The sequence below is a fragment of the Pogoniulus pusillus genome, chromosome 15 (assembly GCF_015220805.1).
Source record: "Pogoniulus pusillus isolate bPogPus1 chromosome 15, bPogPus1.pri, whole genome shotgun sequence".
In the NCBI taxonomy this organism is placed as follows: Eukaryota; Metazoa; Chordata; class Aves; order Piciformes; family Lybiidae; genus Pogoniulus; species Pogoniulus pusillus.
In genome coordinates, this window is record NC_087278.1 from 11,870,270 (window position 1) to 11,895,617 (window position 25,348).

At 42.9% G+C, this 25,348-nt stretch overlaps 1 protein-coding gene across 4 annotated transcripts in view; it reads right to left on the reverse strand.

Annotated features, from left to right (window-relative positions):
- Positions 1–11,304: 11,304 nt before the first annotated feature.
- ABTB3 (ankyrin repeat and BTB domain containing 3) overlaps positions 11,305–25,348 on the reverse strand; it is a 189,885-nt gene continuing 175,841 nt past the window's right edge. For all 4 annotated transcript variants that reach the window (XM_064155384.1, XM_064155385.1, XM_064155387.1 and 1 more), the window contains 6 exons: positions 24,824–24,929; positions 23,973–24,075; positions 21,774–21,855; positions 20,746–20,814; positions 17,613–17,726; positions 11,305–12,701 (listed from right to left, as the gene is read on the reverse strand). In XM_064155384.1, the coding sequence (XP_064011454.1) occupies positions 12,492–12,701; positions 17,613–17,726; positions 20,746–20,814; positions 21,774–21,855; positions 23,973–24,075; positions 24,824–24,929 (684 nt within the window). In that variant the 3' untranslated portion in view covers positions 11,305–12,491. The remainder of the gene's footprint in view (positions 12,702–17,612; positions 17,727–20,745; positions 20,815–21,773; positions 21,856–23,972; positions 24,076–24,823; positions 24,930–25,348) is intronic.

The following is a 25,348-nucleotide window of genomic DNA, read 5'->3' on the forward strand; positions in this document are numbered from 1 at the left end:
TTTTGGCTGGTCCCAAGCAGGCTCCTGCTGCCTTTACAGTTGGAAACCCAAGACTGGAGAAGCCAGATCTCCTAAAGAGCAGTGCACAGCACTGCCAGCGTTCTAGTCAGATATGTACATGGAATGAGACGTATCCTCTGGTTGCAAATTTACATAGAGTATATACAAATAAAGCTATTCTATCAAGGTGCAAGTTTATTATCCTCTGGTGTGTTCCAGCAAAGATTTCTTTAAAACCTTTATACAGCCACACCAGAAGAGTTTACACAAAGTGGACATTCTGTCATAGTCCATTCCATAGGCTTCTTCTGCAAACTCCGTAATGGAAAATTCTGCACTTCCCCCTGTGCACAGGACTGGATTTGGTAGGCTGCTTTCATGTCTAATGTAATTCCCTTGACTTCAGTACATTTTAAACCAGGGTGAACTGGCACCATGTGGTTTTTTTTTCCAGGAACATATCATTCTCTATGAAATGAGGCAGGACAGGTAGCTGGACATCAGGGTGTGGGTTGCAGCGCTTGTGCCCAGTCCAGCTTTCCTGGCTTGTGATGGGACTGTGGTATGTGAAGCTAACGGAGTGTGGCTCTGTGTGCATGTTTGGAAGTCCTTGGCACTATCTTACACTAGCTGATGGCAGGCAATGCCCTGAAAAATTAAAACAAAACAACAAAAAAGGGCAATGTAATTGACTAAACAGCAAACATCAGACTGATCCACTGAGCAGATGGATGTGGAATGCAACTTGTCTAAAATTAGAATGGTTGCTGTTTTCTTAGGCAGGCCTAAATTCACAAAAGACTTTCCCACCCCTTACAGGCCTCTTCTGCAGCATGTAAATATATGATGCTTCTAATAAAGTAATTGGAAAGGCAAAGGCTGTGATTGGCAAGCAGAAGGAAAGCCTGCCCTCTCCCATTTCCCTTCAGCAAAACCCTCAGCATTGTGCAACTCGCTCATGTAACCTAAGTATATGTTTATGATCCCTGCTGAAGTAGGGCTGCTCTATGCAATGGCAGCAGGATTTGGTGTTCAGCCTTTATGTTGTACCAACCACAACTGTGCAGATGACTGGATGGGAATTTCTATCTGCTGCACTCTTAAAAAAACATACAGCCTTACAGGAACTCCCATTTAAGATTCCCACTGACTTCACAACAGAGAGAAAGAGAGAGAGCAGGCTTTAACAAGTGCATGTTCTGCACAACTGGAGACAAGTTTCTCAAAAACCTTTCTCCAATATCATTTTCCTCCATTTTGTAACTTGATTATAAGGAAGCATTCAGAGCAGAGGCTTTGCACATGTCCTCTCAAGCCACGGGAACATTTTGCACTAGAGACAAAGATCTGATTCATTTTTTTTCAGAACCATACAACAATAAAATCCAACATCTTGGCTCCATGTGCTTCCTGCCTTCGTACAGTTAACAAAATGCCATCTAGCAATGACAAATTAATCATAATGGCATTGGAGATCTCAAAAGGATCAGCATCAGGCAGAATGGGATTTAAGAGAATCTAAGGTGCACTCAGAGAAGATGTTTTCAGCGCTTCCCCAATGCTTATGCTGAAGACCTGATTATGTGATAGAACCTGCAAAGGCTTCTGACCTTACTGACAATACATTGTATTCAAAGGGAGATTATGTTCATTTAAAAAACAGCAATTAAAGAAAAAAAAAAAAAGTCAAAAGTAGTTAAATACAAACACACATTTAAAAACAATGTTCAAGTTGTGGACAGAGTGGACAGAAGTTGCTGCTTTAAATGACGTCTGAGCTCCGCTGTTTTTAATACATTCCCTTCTGCATCATTTCAGAATACCCTTGGTTAGTGTCTTTAGTGGAATGGTTTGCTCTGGAACATTAACAGCATGAAACAGGCAATTTTCAGAAGTCTCTAAGTGACCTGGGAGACCGATGTCTTTGAATGAGCTATGGCTATCTGTCTTTCTGAGGGAAAATAATTGGTTCCAGAGACATTTGTATTTCTTAGCTGTGCTCGCTCTCTGTTGAAAAAAAGACATCTGCCATCCTATTGTGTATACCCTGACTCTCTGCTGGTTTATTTTTATCCATCATAAACGGATCAGCAAAGGGGAAGAAAGTTTAACCTGTGTTTGTTAATTGTAGATGACCTCAAACATGCCTGTGAAGCCACAAACCAGTATTTAAGCTACATCTGTGGGATAGAAGACAGTATGTCTGCGTTTGTGGACAAGCACTGTTGAGTTGTGTGATCTTTCATTTGCTTCTCAATAAAAAGTGAAATGAAACCTATCCATAAAGCCTCAACAATGGATGGCAGCAAAGAAATCTACTCTGCTAGGAAATGGACAATGGGATGAGATTTAACAAGGCCAAGGGCAGGGTTCTGCACTTTGGCCACAACAACTCCAAGCAGCTCTACAGGCTGGGGACAGAGTGGCTGCAAAGCAGCCAGGAAGAAAGGGACTTGGGGGTACTGGTAGATAGTACTTGAAGATGAGCCAGCAGTGTGCCCAGGTGGCCAAGAGAGCCAGTGGCATCCTGGCCTGGATCAGGAACAGTGTGGCCAGTAGGACAAGGGAGGTTATTCTGCCCCTGTACTCAGCACTGGTCAGGCCACACCTTGAGTGCTGTGTCCAGTTCTGGGCTCCTCAATTCAAGAGAGATGTTGAGGTGCTGGAATGTGTCCAGAGAAGGGCAACAAGGCTGGTGAGGGGCCTGGAACACAAACCCTATGATGAGGGAGCTGGGGTTGTTTAGCCTGGACAAGAGGAGGCTCAGGGGGGACCTCATTGCTGTCTACAACTACCTGAAGGGAGGCTGTAGCCAAGTGGGGGTTGGTCTCTTCTCCCAGGCAACCAGCAACACAACAAGGGGACACAGTCTCAAGCTGTGCCAGGGGAAGTATAGGCTGGATGTTAGGAGGAAGTTCTTGACAGAGAGAGTGATTGGCATTGGAATGGGCTGCCCAGGAAGGTGGTGAAGTCACCATCCCTGGAGGTGCTCAAGAGAAGACTGGATGAGGCACTTAGTGCCATGGTCTGGTTGACTGGCTAGGGCTGGGTGCTAGGTTGGACTGGATGATCTTGGAGGTCTCTTCCATCCTGGTTGATTCTATGATTCTATGAAAAAAACAAATAATCCAACAACTCGAATGAATAACAATCACAACCAATGCAAAGAAAAACATAACCACTCCTGGATTTGTCTTACACCAATTAGGAGTCTGCCTAAATCAAGATCAAATTGGCAAAAAAGAAGAAATCAAGATTAATTCAGTGGCTCTGCACTGTTCTAGAAACCATCTTATTTCTAGCACATCTTTTCCTCCTGTTTTCATTTTTCTTTTCTCACTTTCAATTCAAAGCCATCTCAGGGACAGGTTGGAGTGGGTGTGAAGAGGGAGGAAGTAAGCAAACTGTTGTCCCACAGACAGTGCTAGCTTTTCTGCCTTTTCAGGATGCTGGCATTGAAAACAACAGCTGAATGGGGAAATCCCAACAATAAGCATAAAGATACAGAAACAGCCTTTCAGAAGTGGATGACACACAGCTAAAGATCAAGATTACACTTTCTAATTACAGTTATGCATTTGGTTTGGAAAGTATGAGATGTGCAGTACTTCAAAGGTGACACAGCATGAAAGGGAGATGGAAAACAGACCTAATCCACAGCCTAGAAAAATCAATGGAAAGGCTTCCAGCAGTTTTAATGGGCCAGATTTCATTGTGCTTTCATGTTTGATTTGTGAATATTACAGTAGAATCTTAACTTCTGTTTTTCCTACAATGTTCATATATCCTTCATTTAACATGTAAATTACTTCTTGAACCTTCTATCAAATATTTATAAATGCTAAACTAGGTACAAAGTGAAACCCATTTGGGAAAGTGGAGCAGAGGGAAGTTTAGCTGCACTAATGGGTATTGCATTAATGCTTAGCATCAAGGAAGGCCGACTGCCATTAACAAGAAATCTCATTACAAACATGATTTCACGCCTCATAACATATCCTGTAGATCTGTTTACTGTCCACCTCTACCCCTCAAACATAGAAACACACAAAGATAACTACAGACAGAAAATCTAAACCATTCCATATGCTTAACCTTTTCTTCCCAGTTAAAAAAACCCAAACACAACACTAAAACCCAAAGAAGAAAAGAATGCAGAGCTCAGGTGACATACAATGAGCTGGTTTATAATGCTACAGAAGTGTCCTGAATGACTTAAGATGCTTCTCAGAGTTGAACCTCATGAAAAAGCCACTCTAACCAATGCACAAATAGCACTACATCACTTTCAGATGAGTAGGACTGAAGGACACTCAAGTAGTCCACCTGTTACTAAGGGTGGGGGGATGTGATTATGGTGCATGGCAGAATCTTGTATTTCCTGTGGAATTTTTTTTTCCTGCTGCTCTTCATTATGATGGGATTAAAACTACAAGATAAAGATCCCTCTGCTGTGTGGTAGTTGGCAGCGTGAAGAGTGACTGGGGAAAAAAATACTGACCTTATCTTGTGCCTGTGAAAAGCAGAGATTAATTATTCAACCTTCCTCATCGTGCTGAAGAGATCAGTAGAATGGATGTCCTGCACTGCAGAGAGTGGGACTTGCTTATTTATTGCATATGTAATGTTCAGGCACCTCTATTCCCCACTGGTACACCAATACTCAAGAGAGGGGGACAGGAAGCAACATAGTGGTTGGAAGGTCCTGATGGGACTTAAATAGGTCAAGTTTTTCTAGTATTAATTGGAGTTTAGCCAGGAACATGAGGTCAAAAGCCTCTGGATACTTCTCTTTAGTCTTTGTATTCTTCAGTGGATAAACATAAACTCGTGTCTCAAGGAAGATCACATGTTGTACCACATCCCCAAATGGCACAAGTAGTCACTGCAAGGCAAAAATCAGTTCCCCACATATTGAACTGACTGTCCCAAATCTGTGTCTCAGTGGTCTACCCAGGCTTGAGCAGGCAAAGCAGGGTACTTGATCAAGTCGAATGCTTAGATGCTGGGCAAGCAGCTTTCACTCTAATGAGACTCCAAGGGGCTTCCTATGCTCCTGCCTACCTTCTGCCCCTGTGAGGCACAGCCAGTGCTCAGATGCAGGAGAGTTTTGACCTTGCTCAGGAGCAATTCTCAGCTCACAGATGTGCTGTGAGCTCTCTAAAAGCTAAGCAGAAGAGAGAAGCAAACTTTGGAAAGGCTCATTTGAAGGCCTCTCATGCAGTCAGCTATAGGATAGTCAATTTATCCACTGCTGGGTAGGGGAAAGGGTAAAGCTGGACTCTCTTGAACCTGTGCCTTGAACTCAAGACCAAATGTTCTCAGTCATGTTAATCCACCCCTGCCAGAACATAGGAGGCTTTAACCTTAAGGCTGTAACCTTAATTAATTAAAATGACCTCCAAACACATTGGCTTTTTCTTAAGTGGCTCTCTTTTTTGTGTGTGTCTGAGCATCTCCATTTTCTAATGTGGCTTATTTTAAACCATGAATTATTTCTGACTATTTCAGAAAGGTTTTTTTTCCCCTTGTCTTTGTTTGCTTTAGAAAGGCAGTAAGAAACAAGATTGCCTCTCACTGCGCTAGGCAAAGCTGAGTAATGGAAGTTTTAATGAAAACACAGCAGCAGAGATGATGGGAAGTGGAAAGACCAAAGTTAACCACACACAAAGGAGTTCAGGCAAATTCCCTCTTGCAGCTGCAGCTGAGGAGATATTTGTAAGCACAAAGGAAAGTTATCAATTGCTAGAGCTCCATGGCCATATCTGAGCAGTGGGACTGAGCAAACTCTCTGTGTGAGCACAGAGGAGACCAGAGCCAAATGGGCTGTTTAGGGATGGAAAGGAAGAGGTTGGAGATGGGTCTGCTTTGTTCATTCCTACTGCCCTGTTTTCTGCCCTCTTCTCCCTTTGAGTTCATAGAGACTCTGAGCCAGAGCAAAAAATGAAACAAGAAATAGTGAACACTTGAATCCAAGACATTCAAATTTTTGTACCTAATCCTCTTTCCTTACTGAGACCTCTTCATTAGCATCCCATCCAACATGGACAGAAAACTCTATCTCATCTAGGCATACCTGTTATTCACAGTGCCATCACCTCTGCAGCATGAAAAACTAAAGCTGCAAGCCCAAAAGAGGATGAAAAGTGCCTCTCCAAATGAAGAACACTGGAAATGCTGCTTTGGTACATCACATACAACCAGGTGGCAAGATTTATCCATCTAAACAACACAGCTTGCAAAACACAAGAAGTCTGTAGAATCTAACCTACCCAGCCATTGCAACCTCTTGTAAGATGCTGCCTTGTCTCCTGGGTGTTTCAGTGACAAGCATTCCAAGGGAGGCACAGAAAGTATTGTCTACCAGGCATACTGACTACAACTACATCTGAGCCCTCTGCACATGCCTAAGATAAATACATCCATGGCCACTCCATGCAAGAAACCTTATATCAAGCTGAAAGAATGACAGTGAAATGGCAGCAAGAAGGAACTGAGTATCTTCCTCCTATCTACATTGAGCTTGCTTCCCAGTTTCTTAGGCTCGCTGAAGACAGCTGAGAAATGCCCATTAGCTTCTGCAGGTTTCCAAATTTTCCTTCTGCTTTGGGCACCACAGCTGTAGTGTTTGCAGCTCTGAGCTCACAGAGCGTGGACTCACAGCTGAAGACTCAGCTTCATTTTTTTTGCCCTTGGAGGCCAGTACTAAATGGCAGATCAGGTGCAATGGTGCTGAAATAGGATAATCTGGTCAGAGCAGGTGGCCTCAGTTTTCACCCACTGATAATAACAGGCCTTACACCTCGAAACAAAAACCAGGTTAAAAAATAACAAAACAGTATTTTTGTTATAACTGCATGGAAGATGTGACTGGAAGCACTGCAAGTCAGAGATATAAATGTTGTGCTTATAGGCAGTCATCTAAAATCAGTGATGTTCTTGTCTGTGGGGCTTCAGCTATTGAGTGCTATTTTAAGGCTAGCTTTCTGCAAGCTACTTTATTAAATATTAGTAAAAATCCTAAGAAGCTTTTTAAATGCTTACAGATTTCAACATCTCTGGGCCAGAGGATGAAAGCAACATCAGACCCTTCATTTCTGTAAAGCGCTTGCAGAGCCTCACATGAAAGACACTTTGTCAAACAAACTAACTTCAAGTCTCTGACTTTAGGTAACTTGTTCACCAGGAAAAAAAAAGTCCACTGACTTCAGAGGCAAGCTTTTGTAAATGCAGGCTTCAGGATGTCACCTTTCAGCAGTATTTTTAAGACAAAGCCAGCTCCTGAGGGATACTGGATTCCTGCAACCAACTTTGACAATGTCTGCAGATTCTCATCTTCTCCTAGGGTTTAACTCATAAACAGGAGTACTAGGCATAGCTTTCTCTCCAGGATGGCCTGAAGTTTGTCTTGAGTATGTGGATGTGTGGACTGTATTCTTCTGGAACATAAAAGAATCAGTTAAACAGGGTCCTGCACGCCTGAGTCCCCACAGATTCAGTTCTGATTTTAGACTGGTATGGGGGTGGGGGGTGAAGAAGAGATGCCTCTCACCACACCATCTCAGAGCACTCGATTTCAGTACAAACTGAGCATTTCCCTTTTTCTTTTAATCATCAAAGATCAGCACATTGTGCTGTGCTCTGAAACAAAACCAGTTATTTCCTAAAGCCTCCAGCACAACACTAACTGCAGCCCATCCAGGACTTGTGCAACATTTGGTATGAAGCCAGTGGCTATTTAATACGAAAAGGCTCAGTGTCAAAAGCAGCATGTGGAGGATTCAGCCAGCAGCTCTCATTAGCACCAACAGAAGCCTGGCTACTAAGCCTTCGCATCTCTTTAAAGATGTTGTCTCTGTCTTTAATAGACATTTGCACAAATCTACTCCGAAGCTCAGACCAAGCGTGCAAAAATTTAGCTGGGCAAAAAGAGTTGTAGCCATTGGAAAGCTGGTCCTTTGCCAGGATGGAGAGCATCTGTCCACCAGCTGTGTTTAGAGGACAGCAGGCACAAGGAATGGATCAGGAGAAAATCTCAGGAACAAGTAGAGAGTGCTGCAATTTGTTGTGAAAAGAATACCAGCCTTCCTCTGTGATGTCCAAAACCTTTGCCCTTCTACATTCCCCATGTTTTTCTCTTCCCAGCTCTCAAGCCATTATTGGAAAATTGCCCATTCAACAGAGACAGAGACCAGTTCTGGGCTTGGGAAGTGATCCAGCAGAGCTCTAGAGTAAAAAAACAACTGGGAAGTGAGGAAACTGGCAGCACACAAGACAAAGTGGAAATGTGAGGAAATTCTGGAGGACCTTACAGCAAGGCAGAAGGAAAGATCTACTTTGAGGCAGGAGCAAGATGCCTGTAAGTCTCAAGCTGCACCAGGGCAGGTTCAGGCTGGATGTTAGGAAGAAGTTCTTCACAGCAAGAGTGATTGCCCATTGGAACAGGCTGCCCGAGGAGGCAGTGGAGTCACCATCCCTGGAGGTGTTTAAAAGGAGGCTGGATAAGGCACTTAGTGCCATGGTTTAGTTAATTAGAAGGTGTTTGGTTGGACTCGATGAACTCAAAGGTCTTTTCCAACCTGGTTAATTCTGTGATTCTGTGAAACATTACAGCAGTGGAGTACTATAAAAGGCAAATGGAAAGGGACTTAAGCAGCCCTTTACTTATTACAAGGTGGAAAAAAGTTTTGTTTCTCCTCTTTTTTTAAGACAATCACAATTTTTTTCTAAGGATGTTACTTCTTTCCCCCCATTTTGCTTTGCTCAGATGCAGCATTTTTCTTCAGAATTATTGCAACTCACACAAAGACTAAACAAGCAGACAGCTTTTCATTTTCTAAGATGATAACACCATCTCTCCCTGAAAAATGCTAATAAAATGCTCTGCTGGAAAGAGCCTTCTCTGATAGGGATGGTATTCATGGGCACCCACTGAAACTCACACTGCTTTTTAGATTAAATTGACAACAGAACTCTCCCCCCCCCATAAGTCCCAGATTAATGGAGAGAAGAATCCATGCATGAAGCCATTTATGATATAGCTTGGAGATTATGAAACTGGCTAGAAGACAGGATCAGAATTGCAATTGCTCTTGATGAAGTGGGGAAATTGCCCCAACTAAAGTAGAACAAATTTAATAAAGACAAGTTGTCTTACATTTTGGAAGGTAAACAAATGCCCAAATGAAAATAGAAACTCTTGGGAAAGAAGCAGTGAATAACCCAGGAATTATTAACAGAAGACAGACTAGATCAAAGTCAGCCATGGGATATATGTTCTGATAAACTTTACATAAACCACAGGAGACAGCTACTCTGCTTTGCTTGTTGCTATATAAAACCCCTGCTGGAGAACTGTACTTTGGAGAAACCTAGGAGTTATGAGGAGAATGATGGCAAAATTCAGAGATACAGACAGTACTAGCAAAGGAAAGACCACTAGTGAGGGAAGTAGGATAGTTCCTACAGAATAATGTAGTAAGAAGATCTTGCAAGATGATCTGTTCTTAAAGGAAAACTGGCTCCATTTGCAGTAAAGGAATTCCAAATAGCTTCAGGAAAACCTGCTGATTGTGAGGGTGGTGATCATGGAGCTCCATCAGTGGATGATTCAAGAGCCTGCAAGTTGCACATTGTCTGGCTTGGTTGGGCTAGACCTCATCTCACCTCAGAGCAGGAGAGATGGACTAAAATCACAGTTGTCAAACTGGTCTGCGGATCACATCCAGCAGAAATTAACGTCAGGGTTAGGCAGGGGCTGGCTCTTCTGCTGGCAAGAGATGGGGATTGTAGGACAAAAAAATAATTGAAAGTCATGACTTGTTACTTTTTTTTAAAGTTCCTTTCAGCTGTACATCTGTGACTTTGGGATTGCCAGTGTTTTGACAGGCAAAAGTGATTCCCCTACAAATCAGTAGCCACAATCCCTTCCTGCAACTGCTCTGAACGATACGTTTTTGGGGCTTGTTCTCTCCTACTATTTGCTAGGCACCAGCAAAGCAAATCTTGCAGCAGCAGTGCATGCCATGCTTTCTGTTGTGCTCAGCCATCCAGATTTACAAGCCCCTGCGAAGGGACACAAGTATGTGTGGGCCAACACAGCACTGCTGGCAGACTCGTGCAGTGTCTGGTGGCAGTTGCACTAGAGCCTTTGGCTTGTGCTTGCCTTTGAATGGCCATGCATTGTGACCACTCAGTTCACAGTGAGCCACCAAAGGACATACTAAGCCTTTTGTCTCTGATTAACATTACCACAGATACACTCGTAATCATAAGAGGATCAACTAGCACAGTCATCAGTGTTTCCTTCCTAATGAGTCTCTAATGCTCAAAGCATGTTACCTTCCTGGGGCAGTCTGTGCCAACAGAACACTACTATCACCCCCTTATTTTGAGTTAGAAACAGAAGAGCAACACCTGTGGTTATCATTATAACATTAGATGCCAGAGTGCCAATTCACAGGTATACCTGTGGGTATATATCCCAGGAAAGGCTAGGATATGCCTGTGAAAATATGCTCATGAAGCTCTTAATGATGTTGGGCACTACACATGTACCCAAGGGAAGAATCTGAATACCCTGATTGAAAAACTTTGCTGCTTCAAGCCATGAAGCTGCAAGGTGAGACCTATCTAGTTAACACTGGCATGGAAGGATGTGTTTGCTTGGATGAGGAGGCCAAATGACAACAAGTACCTCTGTGTGTTACTGTTGCATCAACCGTGGTATCTCTTCTCTAAGATTGCAGCATTCACTCAGACATGTTCCAGACAACATCTCCTGAGAACATCTACTATACAGGAAAGTCCAACTGACTGATGTGTGACATCAGGGGCAGAAACTGTAGAGACTAAAAGACCAAGCACACAGGAGGATTTACAGCTCAGTCACAAAACAGCTTCCTATCATGTTGATAACTAGAGCCAAAACTCTACGCATGCCAAAACCTATCAACATGGAAGAGTGCTCAATGTAGATACTTCAACAAAAGAACAAAGGGTTAATGTGCACTGCCAAAATAAAGCTTCTCAGGTCTGTGAACTGGACACAATTTCTGAATGGCAAGCTAGAAAATAAATACATTAATGTCACTTTGCTACAGGGAAGGCAACATCTTTGCCTACTTCTTGCTGTGGTTTTCAGAGACAGAGCATCGGCAATGTTGTGGCAAGTAGCAGATTCGTCTTGCTAACAATATGCTGCAAAATAAATGAAGCTTGGACATTAAATCAACACCCCTTGCCCCACCCCATCCAAACCCTGCATTGCAGATAACCTGTACATTCTCAGGATACAATGAGAAATCATTCTAAGTACACATTTAATTATAATTCAAAAACCTCTAACCGGGACACAACCTCTGGCCAGTAGCAAAGCATCGATACGTTACTGAAGTCACGACCTGTTACCATCCCTCGCTGTAACAAACAGAAATCAGCATCTTGAGAAGGGTCTCCAGGGGTCTCACACCACAAGCAATGGCACCAAATGAAAAAAAGGATGCTCGTTTCACAGATGAAGTTTGACCAGAAGTAACATTGCATTTGTCTTGGGGGAAGGAAGCACAAACGTAACATTTCACAGGTACAGTTACCATGCAAATGCATGTGGAGTTTGTCATCGCTCTTAACCCCAAATCATAAGTAGCATGCAGTTCTCCTGCCCCCCCACCCTGTACACTAGAGATAGTCTGGGTAATGTACCTCTTTGGTGTAACCATAGCCTGTTAGGCCAGATTATACCACTCTAGGAAAGAATACAAGCAAAACTGATCAAATGTACATTTACACAATGAACATTTTACCATTTAAAAAACCAAAACGTGTTACATAGATTCTCAAACACAGCTCTGTCCAAAATTAAATCTGAAGCTTAAGAAATAGTTTTTTAAACTACAAGGCCACCCCATTATTTGTTTATGAACAATTTAAAAAGTACCCACCCCTAAAAATCTGCCAGTATATTTCTTCAGCTGTAGCAGTCTTACCCACTCTCTAATACAGTTGATCTTTGCTTGACAGCAATAGCAGTTGTCACAGTTCTTAAATGCATGAGATAACGGACTCTGGGATAGATACAGTTCTTAAACGTGTCACACTGGAACAAATCCACCTTAAATAATTCATTGGTCAATTCAGGTGTTCAGTGGCACCACCACTCAGGCAGGGAAAGGATTCTGCTGTTCACTGGTGTGAGTTCCAGCTTTTGTTGGCATCGGGCTGCACCATCGCACGTGTGCTCAGCATCTGAGTACAGCAGTGATTCGCTGGATACTCCTGTACCCAAGCTGCTCGAAAACACAGAGAAGTTTTGTCTTCTGCATTCCCTCATCCAGGAAGGGCCACAGCCCCAGCAGAGCATCTCTGGCCAACAGTGAACTACGTGGATGCAAAGTAGAATAGTTTAATTATTTTTTGTGGTTGTTTAAGCAACTGCAACAGCAGACTTCACTTGCAGAGTCTTGATGAGAGGATTACTGTCTTCCTCAGCTTTACACAATGGAGCCCTTTGAAGAAGACAAATGAATCGACTGAATCCTCGTGGCCAACGTCCTCTGTAAGTCCTGTAGTACATTTTGACCAGAAGTTTCTCCGTTCTTGTCGTACAACAGCTGTTTGAAAGCTTCGTTTTCAATGAGGACCATCATGTTTTTCAGGAAGTAGCCTTCACAATAGGACGATAGTTCTGTGACTCCGAGAAACTGCAAGAAGTGAAATCAGAGTAAGATAATCATCCCAGCAAATACACTAAGAGCTGCACACAAACAAATACACAAGTTAAGCCTTGAAGACAGGTACAGGAATGCTGATGGATACATAAGCAGGGAGGGGAAGGAGTTAATCAAACAGTCCTTAAAGCTGATGATCCTGGTAACAATTTCATGTTATAAGGCCCTAGATGTTAAGGAAACAAACTTCCAGGGCCTGAGGCTTTGCTCCCATGGAAATTGATGGGAGTTTTACCATAGAGTTCACCAGAGCTATGATTCATGCTAGAAGTTACAGCCTAAAGCTACAGCTTTGGGGAAATGTACTACAAACCACGAATGCCAGTCTTGGTGAGGACGCAACACACGACTGCAGAAATCTGTCATGCAAAGTCTCATGGTTTGAGCAATCTTTGGAGGAGAAAGGGAGGCTTGGAGACACTGACAGCCTCAAACACATGCTCTACCTTATGCTGGACACTGTGTCAGGGTCTGAACTCTGAGTAAAGGAGGAACCTTTGGCTGTGAGGTGCAGCCTGAATGGCCAGAACTGCTGTGCCATTGCATAGCTTTGGTTCCAGATTGGAATGACTATAAAGCAGTGTTGCTGACCACCACTTTATCACATTCAGAACTCAGAATGAAAATTGCTGAAGAAGAAAAAAAAACCCAAAACCCAAACAGATAAGGGCTAAGGAGGACCTGTCTTCACAAGGAAAATGAATTAATTTAACTTGATAATGTGATTTCAAGCCATGCAAGTTTTCATCAAAGGATGAATGCATTCTTTTGTCCCTAGGTGTGACAGTGTATGTGTGAATCTATATTCTTCTCTGAAACACCAGCCATCCCAATTCATTACTTCAATATACTCACTAGACTGAGAAATAATGTACTTTCCTTTCCCAGATTTCTTCTAAGGCCCAAACTGCCATCTCTGCAAGTGCCAAGTGTTTTAGGCATGCATTTGAAACTGCAAATTATTTTTGTTGAGAGTTGGAGAGCATTTATGTAAAACACAACTGGTATCTAGAGGTAACTCAGCAATTGCCATTACAAATTCAGTTTGTCCAGCTAATTTATTTCTGGAAGTAAAGAACAGTGACAAAGGCTTGGAAAAAGGAAACTCTTAAAGTGGTACTAACGAAACCACTGCCTTCGTACATGCTGGGCTCAGTGGCATTGAGTATCTTCTTAAGTGATCTGGATGATGGTAGCAAATGTACTTTGATAAAGTTTGCAGATGATACCCGTGGGGAAATAAGACACCCTGCAGAAATGCTTGAATAGATTGGAAGAGTGGGCTAACAAGAACCTTATCAAGGTCAGCACAGACAGGTGTAAGGTATTACATCTTACTTGGGAAAGCTAATCCAGGAGTGCAGCACTGGCTAAGATCCACCTGGTTGGAGAGTAGCTCTGTGTAAAGGGACGTGGTGGTCCCATGGGGCAGCAAGCTCAGTACAAGTGAGTGGTGTGCTGCTGTACCAAAGAAAGCCAATGTGATGCTAGGTTGCACCAACAAGGGCTTCACTGTTGGAGATAAAGAAGTCATTAGCCCACTCTGCTTGGTGCTTGTCAGGCCACATCTGAAACACTGTGTTCAGTTTTGGTTCCCACTATACAAAAAAGATGTGGACAGGCTGGAAGAGGTTCAGAGAATAGCCACAAAGATGAACAGAGGACTGTGAAGCGGCATGTGAGGAAAGGCTGAGAGAACTGGGTGTGCTAGTTTGAAGCAGGCTAGAATGTTTTGGTGAGAAGAACTAGATTACAGGCTGTGGAAAGAAAACAATGGTGATGTCTGCTTCCCTCATAAGCTTGCTGAGATGTATAGGAACAAGAAATAAAAACACAGATAACCACTCTCACTTGGGCTGCTGGCTGAGCTGCATCTTACTCTCTAACCTCACCCTCCACTTTGTACTAATCCAGTTTGCTTCCTAACCCCATGGCCGAAACTCCATTCTTCCTTGGGTCTGGGGTAAGGTTGAGAGGGGTCGGGGGAAGGTGAAGGGGTGGTTGAGAGCCCCTCCTGGGGACTCAGGTTTCTGGGAGGGGAGTTGTGTTTCTGTATTACCTTTTTACCTTGTCTATTTCTGTCTATAACTGTATATACTGTAAATATCTGCTTGTATATTGTGCTAAGCTGTAAACGTAAGCTTCATTCAATTTCCAGAGCCAGCTGAGTCTAGTCTGGGTGGTTTCTAAAGTGTGGGGGGGCAGGGAACACCCAAACCATCACACTGGGTTTGTTCAGCCTTAAGAAATGAAGGCCTAGGGGCCATGTCAGTGTTTAAGGGGTGGCCACTAAAAAGATGAAGAGTCCCTTTTTGCAAGGAGTTACATGGCAAAGACGAGGGCCAATGGGTACAAGATTATTTTGGGCAGGTTTCAGCTGGATGCAAGAGAATTTTTCACAATGAGAACAATGAGCCATTGGAAGCATCTCCCCAGAGAGCTGGTGGATTCCCCAACATAGGACACTTTTAAGATTCAGCTGGACAGGGTGGTGAGCCATCTTGTCCAGACTCTGCTTTTGCCCCAAGAAACACTGGATCAGATGGTCCTTGAGGCCATTTCTAATCTGATACTATGCAATTCTATGTTGCAGCTTTAAGAATGGAAACGCCATAAGAATGCCATGGATGATTTTAATACTCTCAATGTGACCAAGCCACACTGTTTTATCTTCCTATCAGTACTCCATCTCTTTAACTCAGGGTCTGAATCTCTTGTTCCTGTAGCCCCTTTTACACAGCTCATCATTCTGCTAAACATTGTCACCACAGACAAATCCCCAAATCTGTGCTCGATTCCTGCTATTCTTCCACCAAATCTTATCTTTCTCTCAATTGCAATGACAGACTTCTCTCCATGTTCTCTGGGCCGACCTGCTCATGCACCCCCATCAAGAAAGGCAGGTTTCATTGCCCAAGTTCTTGCAGGTGACATTCCAAAGAAGCAAGGCCTAGAAATGGTAGCTCCAACAAGAGTAAATTACTCAAAACCCGCTCTTGGCTGATGTGGTGGTTCCTGGCTTCAGTGCCTGCTCACCTTGTTCCCAGCATCACTGTGGTCTAACACAACCTTCTTCTACATTTCAGAGAGCAATGTGGAGAGGTCTCAGACAGTTGGCTGGCAAGCTGAGCTTGAACTGCTCTTGAACTCCTCTGGTTCGTCCTGTCCATCTGTCCTCTTCCACCACCTACCATTACCTTGTATTTACATAACAAATGAATGAAGCTACTACTCTGTGACAGGACCATTCTGGGTAGAATGACCCTGTGCTCAGATTAATCACCAGCACATTACATAGACTGGGCTCAAAGAGACTTCTCTGCTGTGCAGACAGCATGATGAAGAAGTATCTGAACTACCTTAAATGTGCAAGTTCAGATCCTGGAAACCTGCTAGCTCTAGCAGTATGAAGCTTGGCCCTGGTAGTTTACTGAAAGTAGGATAAACTCGCCCAGGCAGAGCTTAACCAGTTCCACAAGTGAGACTTCATTCACAGCTGTCTTGGCTACCTCTGCAAGGCACTACCCATGCCCGTAAAACATGACTCTGGCCATAAAATTTTCTCTAGCACACTACTCCCAGTGCCGTTGGGAATTGCAAGCACAAAAAACTTGCAGGCAAGGTTTTAGCCAGGAGCTAGACTTAGCCACAGGGCTTGTTTAGTTCCAGCATCAGGACTGTATAAGTCCCTCAAGTCTAAAGCTCCCTGTAAGAACTTCCTTTGGTCAGGATGTAAATAACAGCCACGTTTCACAATTCAAAAACCTGCATGTGATTTTAGAACAAAATGATTCTCTTTACTGTTAGTAGCAGTAATACAAATGGAGAGGTCCCCACATGAGCTAGAAGATAAACATTTTTCAAGCAATTCCTGCATTGTTTGTTTTTTTTTCCTGTTACAATAAATGGACCTGCAGATACACCTCATTTCTTATTCAGTTTATAGGTGGAACTTTATGCTATTTCAAATATTGATTCCATTTTATCTGTACATCAACACCTACCATTACTACTCTCTGTAGGAAATACATGATGGCAATGGAGGTCAGATCTGCAGGGGTTTGGAGCAATCTGTTCAATCAAACCTCTGTGTCATGTTGCACCATTTTATCTTCGGTATAAACCACATAAGTTATAGCAAGCAGTAATCTAAGCAATGCTTTAAGAATACTTCACTTCAACTATTTGTACATCATTTCCATCTTCCAGCTAGAAGTCTAACTACTAAACACACAAGATGAGGTGAAAAACTGAAACTAATCAATGTGGCAACTACCTCCATCAAAGAGAGAAAATAGGTTTTCTAGGTCAAAAAATGCCACGCTTTAATGACTTAGGCCCCCTCAGAAGCTAAGTAAATAATTTGATTCCAATAAGCAGCTGTGAATCTCTCCTCTCAAAGACAAAACTCTCATTACCAACCTTGCACAGCTTGAAAGTGCTGCACTTTGACAATGTGGTCCTTTTAAATATCGACAAGCTGTCAGCAGCATTGCGTATAACACCCCGGCGAGTTTCAGGTAGGAGGAAACAGGAAATTGTGATGGGAAAATGCAGTTTGGAAGATTGAAATAGAGAGGTCTTCTCCAGTGAGGCAACTCCCGTTGAGGGAATCAATCAGCAGCTTCAGTTGCCATGATAAGGGACAGGTCTGCCACATGGTGATACACTCAAATTGAGTTGGAAACGCTTAGAGAAAGGGGCGAGCGGTTGCTCTTGCAGTGTATGATTTAGGACTGTCACTATACCCAGTATCTATCAGCCACTCAGCCCCAGCAAATGACAAGTCTGGAGCAAATCACAAACCCCCACTGCTTAGCATATAGCTGACCCAGGAGTATGACGACAGACACGTAGCACAAAAGCTCATGTGGCTATTTTTACCTTGGCATGATTATAAATATCCACGCAGTTTTCTGTGTTGATGCTTTTTGCGCAAATGATCTCACAGTGTCGTTGTAAAGCTTCGAGCTGGAAAAATTTAGCAGCAGAAAGAAGCTGGAAGGAAAAAAAAAAAAAAAAGGGCAAGGAAAAAATTAGTCAAAACTGCTGAGTGACACAGAATCGAAGGTTGCTTCTTTAACGTTTCATTCTATTTTTCTCTCTGCCCTTGCTTCAGTTGGCATCAAAGTCCTTACAGTCGGAATGACATGGATGCTTCACTTTTTCAACCCTTTGTGATTCCCTCTAGATCCCTCTGGGAACCTGAACATGGAAAGCCCACCACAGCCTGCTCAGATCTACGTGGTGCCTTTGGAATGGAGACAAAAGAGTGTGCATGAGAGAGAAAAAAAGAAATGACAGCTTGGAGTCTTTGTTGATTCTGCAAATGTGATTCTGGAAGGAGGGGTCTGTGACTACATGCCAGGAAAAAACAGGGTTCTATTCATCCATTCCCCAAGCTCTGGCTGAAACAGAGCACCTGGCCTGGATGTGGGGATGCCAAGAGAAGGGCTAGGGCCAGGACCAGAAGTATAGAAGAATTAAAGGCAGATGATGATAATCACCCTGGACAGTCTTAAAAATCTAGAGAGGCAATAAACCTCAAATCTGTTACCTCAGCAGGCTCAAGGAAATGGAGTCAAATCTCTAGATCCACTTTGCTCTAGCTTCTAAGTAAGGTCAGGTCTGGGCCACTGAAGCACTGTTTAGCTCCACATTACTCCAAGGTGTGGGTGAACAGCTGGACGCAATGCAAGGATGGGGACTAGCCTGGTGTGCGACACTGCCTAGTTAACATTCATTCTAGCTTCGTGGGTCTGTAGAGCTGCACTACCACAGTCCTCCTGCCATCAGAACTCAAGATAACCTCCCTCTTTGGATGCCACAGTAGCATCCACCCTGTGGAACTACTACATGGACTGGTGATGCCTTGGAATCTCTGCACACCACTGTACACTGTGGGCACAACCTGAAGCCTGTGGGGTGACAATAGCTTAAATTTTGCGTTCTCCAACTCATTTCAGTACTGTCAAGATGTTCTTCTTTTGCCTTCTTTTGGTCCTTTTACAGCAAGGAAAGAGAATTTTATTTTCTGTCTCTCCATGGGACATTGTCTCTGGGTCCCTACTCTGGCTTAGGAAGCAGGATGGGGTTCTTCATTGCTGTTCAGGTGTTTAGACATTTATACAGCCCTTATCATCCATGTTTGCATGACAAAAAACTATCCTGTGAATCCCAAAAAAGGTTTTCATGCTGCTAGTCAGGAGCACTGTGAAAACAAAACCCTGAAATGTCCATGCCATTATTCTGACTTCTCCTATGCAGTCCACGCAAGCCTTGCTTTAATCCCACAAATAAATCCAAGTGCTGGAAATCTGCAGTGCTGATGTGATAGCAGCCAGCTGGCCCCAATTATGAATTGCAGCAAAGATTTCTGTGGACTATTTCTGGTGCTTCTTGTTATCATATGTAATAAGGCAAGTTGCTAAATGTAGTTCTGGAAGATAAAGCCAAATCCTATTCCAGCTGCCTCTGTGGCTTGAGCAGTCATGTGATGGTTTGTAATTACTTTAAACTGAGAGGAACTGGAGCCAGATCTGTTATCAACAGATCAATCAATCAGTCATACATTCTTGAGTCACAGAAGTTTTGAGATGTCACAAAAGTAGAACAAGCAGCCAGCTGAACTTCAGCAGAAGCTTTTCAACAGTCTAGGTGATAATACACCTCTATAAAGCTGTTGCACTGCCTAGTTTATGCCTCCTTATTTCAGACAGGTTTAGGAATTCATGAGCTTCTTTCAAAACTACAAGGAAAATGGAGAATCCTAGAGCTTTTCCTATAAAGATCACAAAGTCAGCAGGGGTGTGAACTACCTGCATCAGAGAGGGCTAATTTCAGACCTGATTAGCTCCATCCTCTGACTCCTGACAGGGCTGGCACACATGTCCCTGTGTTCATCAGAAGAGATTCACCCTGGCCACTTGTACTCCAAGGAAAGAGTAGCTGCCAATCTCTGGTTAGCCACACTTTTGGTAAAAGCCAAGACTCACATGTATGCATCAGACAGCAGTGTCATAGGGACAGGCTAAGAGATGCAGGCAACAATAAAATACCATGACTGCATGATATCTGTACACTGCTCATTAGCAGCTATTGAAGTAGCTCTGACTTTAGGCTTTGCTACCCTGTATTACTTCTGACTGCTATAATTTGACGACTGTTAACAGGAAAACTCCCTGAATGATTACTAGGAATTTGCTCAAATATCTCTTAGTTCTCTTTAGCTGGAGTCATTTGGCTTATCAGAGCTGGCGATGACAGCAGACAGTCTTAGGAAGAAGATGACAACATCCATACAGGTTATGGATGTGAGGCTACACTTGAAGGCTTAATCAGCTCTGTGTGGCTTGGTTTGGCTTTTACAAACAGGCACAAGGCCACTGGGTGTTCTACAAGCAGTGAGAAAGAGGCAAAGTCTCTGTATCTCAGGGAGCCAACTTGAGGTTTTAGTTAGAAAATTTGACAGTCATGTGCTTGAAATTGAACTGAACTGTGACTCCAGTGGGATTTTCCCATACTTAAAGCCTGGTACATGCCTAAGAATTCTTCTAAGCAAGAAACTGAATTGGATGCTTCTATGCTGCTGAGAGGGATACGGACAGGTAAGCCTGAGCTAATAAACCAAAAGTAAGAGTGCATCAAAGAGAAGCGGAGGGTCCCAGCTGGAACAGGGGACCTCACCTGCCAGGTTGAATTGCTGTCCAAAAGGCTTTTCCTTGGAAGAGTCTCTCAAAGCATTTAGCTAGATATTTTTATTTCAGATACTTCTTTTGCTTAACAATCATAATTTTTCTACTCTTTCTTCTTTCACAGTCAACTTCACACTGGCCAAAGTTACCTTAACAGGTGACAGGACAAGAAGGGAACTGCAGGACTCTGGACAGCCTGGGCAAGGCACTGCTGGCTCTTACAGGAGTGCTTATGCCATGCCCAATGGCCACATGCCCTTGGGTAAATGGTACACAGTTCCCTTAGCCTTGCTCCCACTGCAATTAAGATAAATGTCTCTTACCTCCATGATTTCATTATTTTTAATCAGGAGTGACTCTGCACCTCCATAATACAGATACTGCATAACCAGCTGCAAAAAAACCAGAATCAGTGTTAATAAAAATCAATCCAAGACATCAGGGAACAGGGGTGATGTAAAAGACAATACCTGAGGCTCTTCAACACCACCACATGCTTGTAGATAAAACTGGCCTAAACCTCCCTATTTCAAGCTATCTTTTGTTATTCTCCCTCTGCACAGTTCAATGTTTCCTTCTCGCAGGTAGCCTTAACATCCCAGCCCTCACCAGCTACATTATCTGGACTTCCTGGTGAGCTCCACGTAGTTTGCAGGAAGCTTATTAATTCATTCTGAATTTTCAATGTATTTCTTGGTATGTTCAGTATCATCAGTTCAAGAAAATATAGCCTATATAATGAATATTCCCTTATCCCTTCCCTGGTAATGGCACCCCCATCTTCACCCAGCTCTGTGTGGGCATGCAGGGATGACTGAAGAGTGGGAGAAGCTTTGCACAAGCCAGCTAAGATCCCTCTGCAGTGAGCTTCCAGCTAGCCTAAAGCTATTGTAGGCACCTGGAAATTATCTGCAGCCATAACTGTCAACACATGAAACTGTCTGAGCTCTGACTCAAATAAAGGGAAGCATATACACACATATGCTATAGATACAGACAGCAAGAACTTGTATTTTCATAGCAAACGTTTGACTGTGCAGCATTGGTAAGGGAAGAAACAAATTTGGTCTCTTCCAAGCCTGTCAATTAAATATAGAAAGAGAGAACAAGGTTAAAAAGAATCAGGTGCACCGCTTTGTCTGCACAGCCCATGTAAGTGAAATGAAAGGCATGACACTTGCAATCAATAGCACTCTGCAGATTAGTGTATGAATGGAGATGAAGCCTGTGCTCATGAAATCACTCTTCTGAGCTGGATGTTTGTCAAATACATGCATACTGATCTGGACAGGGCACATATGATGTTTGTATTACAGGTTCCATTTCAATTCAGTGCAAGAGCTGACTTTACCTGAAAGATGGGGTACTTCACATAGTTGATCTCAATACAAGTACTATCGGACGAAGGCTTGCTAGACAGCAGTGCTTTAAACCTACATAAAAAAGGAGTGACATTAAAATACCAGCACAATTATCTGTGAGAACAAGCACAGCAAAGTGCAAGGACAGCATCAGCTGATGCAAGAAAAGCAAGAAATAAATGGATTTGTCATTGAAAAACATCAAGATTTAGACAATGACATAAACCAAAGTTCCAAGCAAAAAGAAAGAAGCTTCTCTTTTAGGAGATTTCAGGTTGAAGCTTTGGAAAAATACATCTAATCTCAGGAGACTGAAATGTACATGGGAAACATGGAAGAGTTGGGGCTGTTTGGTCTGGAAAAGAGGAGGCTCCCAGGTGACCTTATTGGGGCCTTTCAGGGTCTGAAAGGGGTCTACAAAAATACTGAGGAGGAACTTTTCAGGATCTCAGGGAGTGACAGGACTAGGGGGAATGGAGTGAAACGGGAGATGGGTAGGTTCAGGCTGGACATGAGGAGGAAGTTCTTCACCATGAGAGTGGTGAGAACCTGGAATGGGTTACCCAGGGAGGTGGTTGAGGCCCTATTTCTGGAGATGTTTAAGGCCAGGCTGGATGAGGCTGTGGCCACCCTGATCTAGGGTAGGGTGTCCCTGCCCATGGCAGGGGGGTTGGAACTAGATGATCCTTGTGGTCCTTTCCAACCCTGACTGATTCTATGAGTCTATGAAACTCAAAATCTGTAACAATGCGTACTACAACAGCAAAATAGTGTGTGTTTGTTTTCCTCTTGGCACCAATGCAATCTCTTAGGAAGATGTGCAACATTTAAAAACTGCACACCTCACTTTTGAAGGAGATAAATTTTGGTCTGAGTCCATCATGTTGCTTTAAAAAGTGTTTTGGAACATAATACTAACTACACTAAGACTTCTCATGCTTCTATGCAAGCTCAATAAAATTGTCTAAGAAGAGGCAGGAGTGAAAAAGTGATTTTTCATAATCTCTGATTATGAAAACCTGAAATTCAGAAACAAGTTTCAGGAAAAAAAGCATCAATTTAAGATTCCTAACTGCAGATTTGTGTGAGATGGATGTAGGTGAAACAATCTGTTCCTCAAAATCAGATATTCCCATTTTGTGAGAAGGTGAAAATGGGAAATGTGCTGTCAGAAACATCTGCTCTTATACTTTCTTTTTGGTAATTCACCTGACCTTCTAGTGGTACTACAAAGCTTGGCTTACCTACTAGGACCATCAGATCCCATTTTCCATATCACAACTGCTTCTTGTTAATTAAAATATGCATAACAACCGATTTGCTCTTACTAATGTCAAATTCTATTGCGAACGCCATTTAGTAGGTTTAAAGCTGGAGTGTGGAATGTGTTTGTACCTCCACCAATATGCTCTAAACCAAAATAACCATTCCTTAATTGAAGGCAGGGTCAGATACTGCAGCTGCTCTATGCAAATCTCTTTGTGCTGTGGGTTGGCAGCACATCTACCATTAATTCCCATTTCATTTAAACTACATAAACTCAGTGGCTTATCCTTACCACATCTTGAAAAAAGCTCTTATGGAGGGCCATCAAAATTGGATTAAAAAGATACCTTTAATTATAAAGCTGCAGAGATACAGATTTTGTGAGCAACTTTAAGGTTGAGTTGAGCTGGGTAACCCAAGGCCAGCCTTCTGAGCAAAGTGAACAGACTATGAATACTTCCTTTGGATATGGTAGGATATGCTTCATCGTTACTTAATTCAATCTCACAAGCATCAAATGTCACCAAAGAACTGTGTGCTAGCTGTTTTTTTCCTGGACACTGCCTACACCAATGCAAGGCAGGATTTAGCCACTCACAAGATAAATCATTTTTAAGAATCAAAATATTAAGACTCCTCTATGATTAACAGCTGGATGTAGCAAAGAACTCCATACAAATGTGCCTCCCTCAGTGGAATGAAGTCAGAGGCATGGCCCGAAGCACGGATTGTTTACTGGGTGGGAAACTAGCATTGGGAACTTGCTCAATGTCCTGCAGATCAACCAGAAACAAGCTGTTGAGATGTTTGGCTTTGGAAAAATCTCAAGACTGGGCCACTAGCCATCAAAGAATCTCAACATCAGCAAACGAAGAGAAAAAAAGGCAAATTCTGCTTTTATTAAAAATGTCTTTATACTTTACCTTGGTGATGCAGTAAATAGCAACACTCTGTGTGCATAAAATGGCCTTCCTTCCACCAGAAATGTAACATCTGACATCTCTTTGTTGTTAAGAAAATGGGGATCTAGAATCATAAGAAGAAGAGGGAGAAAAAAATAAAATCACTTTAGTTTGGAAGAGGTCCTGAACATAGAGAATACTTCACTGTTTTGATAAAAGAAGACAATAGTGCAAAAGGATATTATTTTTAATGAGCAAAGCTCATAAAGCTGTTTTGGACAGCCTGAGACAGAAGCCCCCCAGGCAGCTAGATGGAGTTCAGACAAAGGGAATTCAAAGCTTTGAAGTTCGTGATGACCTTTGCTGACATGGCAGGCAGCTGTCCCTGCTGTGTGGATCTGGCACAGCCCCCCAGTTCTGCTACCCAAAGCAAACTGCAGCTGAACAGATGCATAAATTTATACCCTATAACACACCTCCTTCCTATGTGTGGAAGTCTTCATGCCAAGGGGAAGAGGGTGCTGGAAAAGCACTCAGGTCTTCTCTTGGTGACATTAAAGTAACCTGAGATCTGTTGGCAGGGCTGGAAGTGCTGTGCCACCGCGGCATCGCCGGCAGCCAGGCAGAGAGGTTTGAGATGCGGACAGACGTTTGGCTTTGAGCCCCAGGCTCAGATCCCAGCCTAATTAGCAACAGAGACAAATCTTTGCAGATTTGCAGTCCTACTCTAACGCCACTGATGATCCTCCTTTTTCTAGCTCTGCCTTTCAATTTCAGGTCTTTCTCTGACTGGTGCTCAAGCACCCAGATGTGATGCAGGCTTCCCACAGCTCTCCACGGAAAACCAACAAATACCTTCAAGCTACACTTACCTAGGCGAGAGGTCTGCTTGCGCTTAATTTCAACGAGCTTTGGAATAGGGTAGGGTCCGTAGCAGTGAGTGAAAATGACAGAGAGCTGCTGGCTGATCACTTCATTCTAAACAAAAGAAAACAAATATATGCATGTAAGCTAAGTATGCAAAGTAAGATCAGTATGCAAAGGAGATGCTAGGTTAATTCTCAAGAGTTGCCTGTTTTGAAGCTGAAGAATGTGATTGCTGGAGCTTTATTAAAAAACAGAGCTTGGGATTATCAGTATTTACTAGAAACCACAATTCTCATTTACTTGATTGCTCTGTCTCCTGTAGGAATTGGTTGAAATGAAAAGTCCTCTCCTTGGACCAGAGGTCTTCTTTTCCTAACAAACTCCACAGTCCCTGCCTCTTCCACAGAAAGAAAGCTCCTTTACAATAGTGATGTAATTTCATCTGCAGACTTACCATACTGGAAAATTACTTTTTGTTGCTCTTTATAAAACGAGCATTGCTCACGTTTTAGAAACCCAGAGCTATCAAA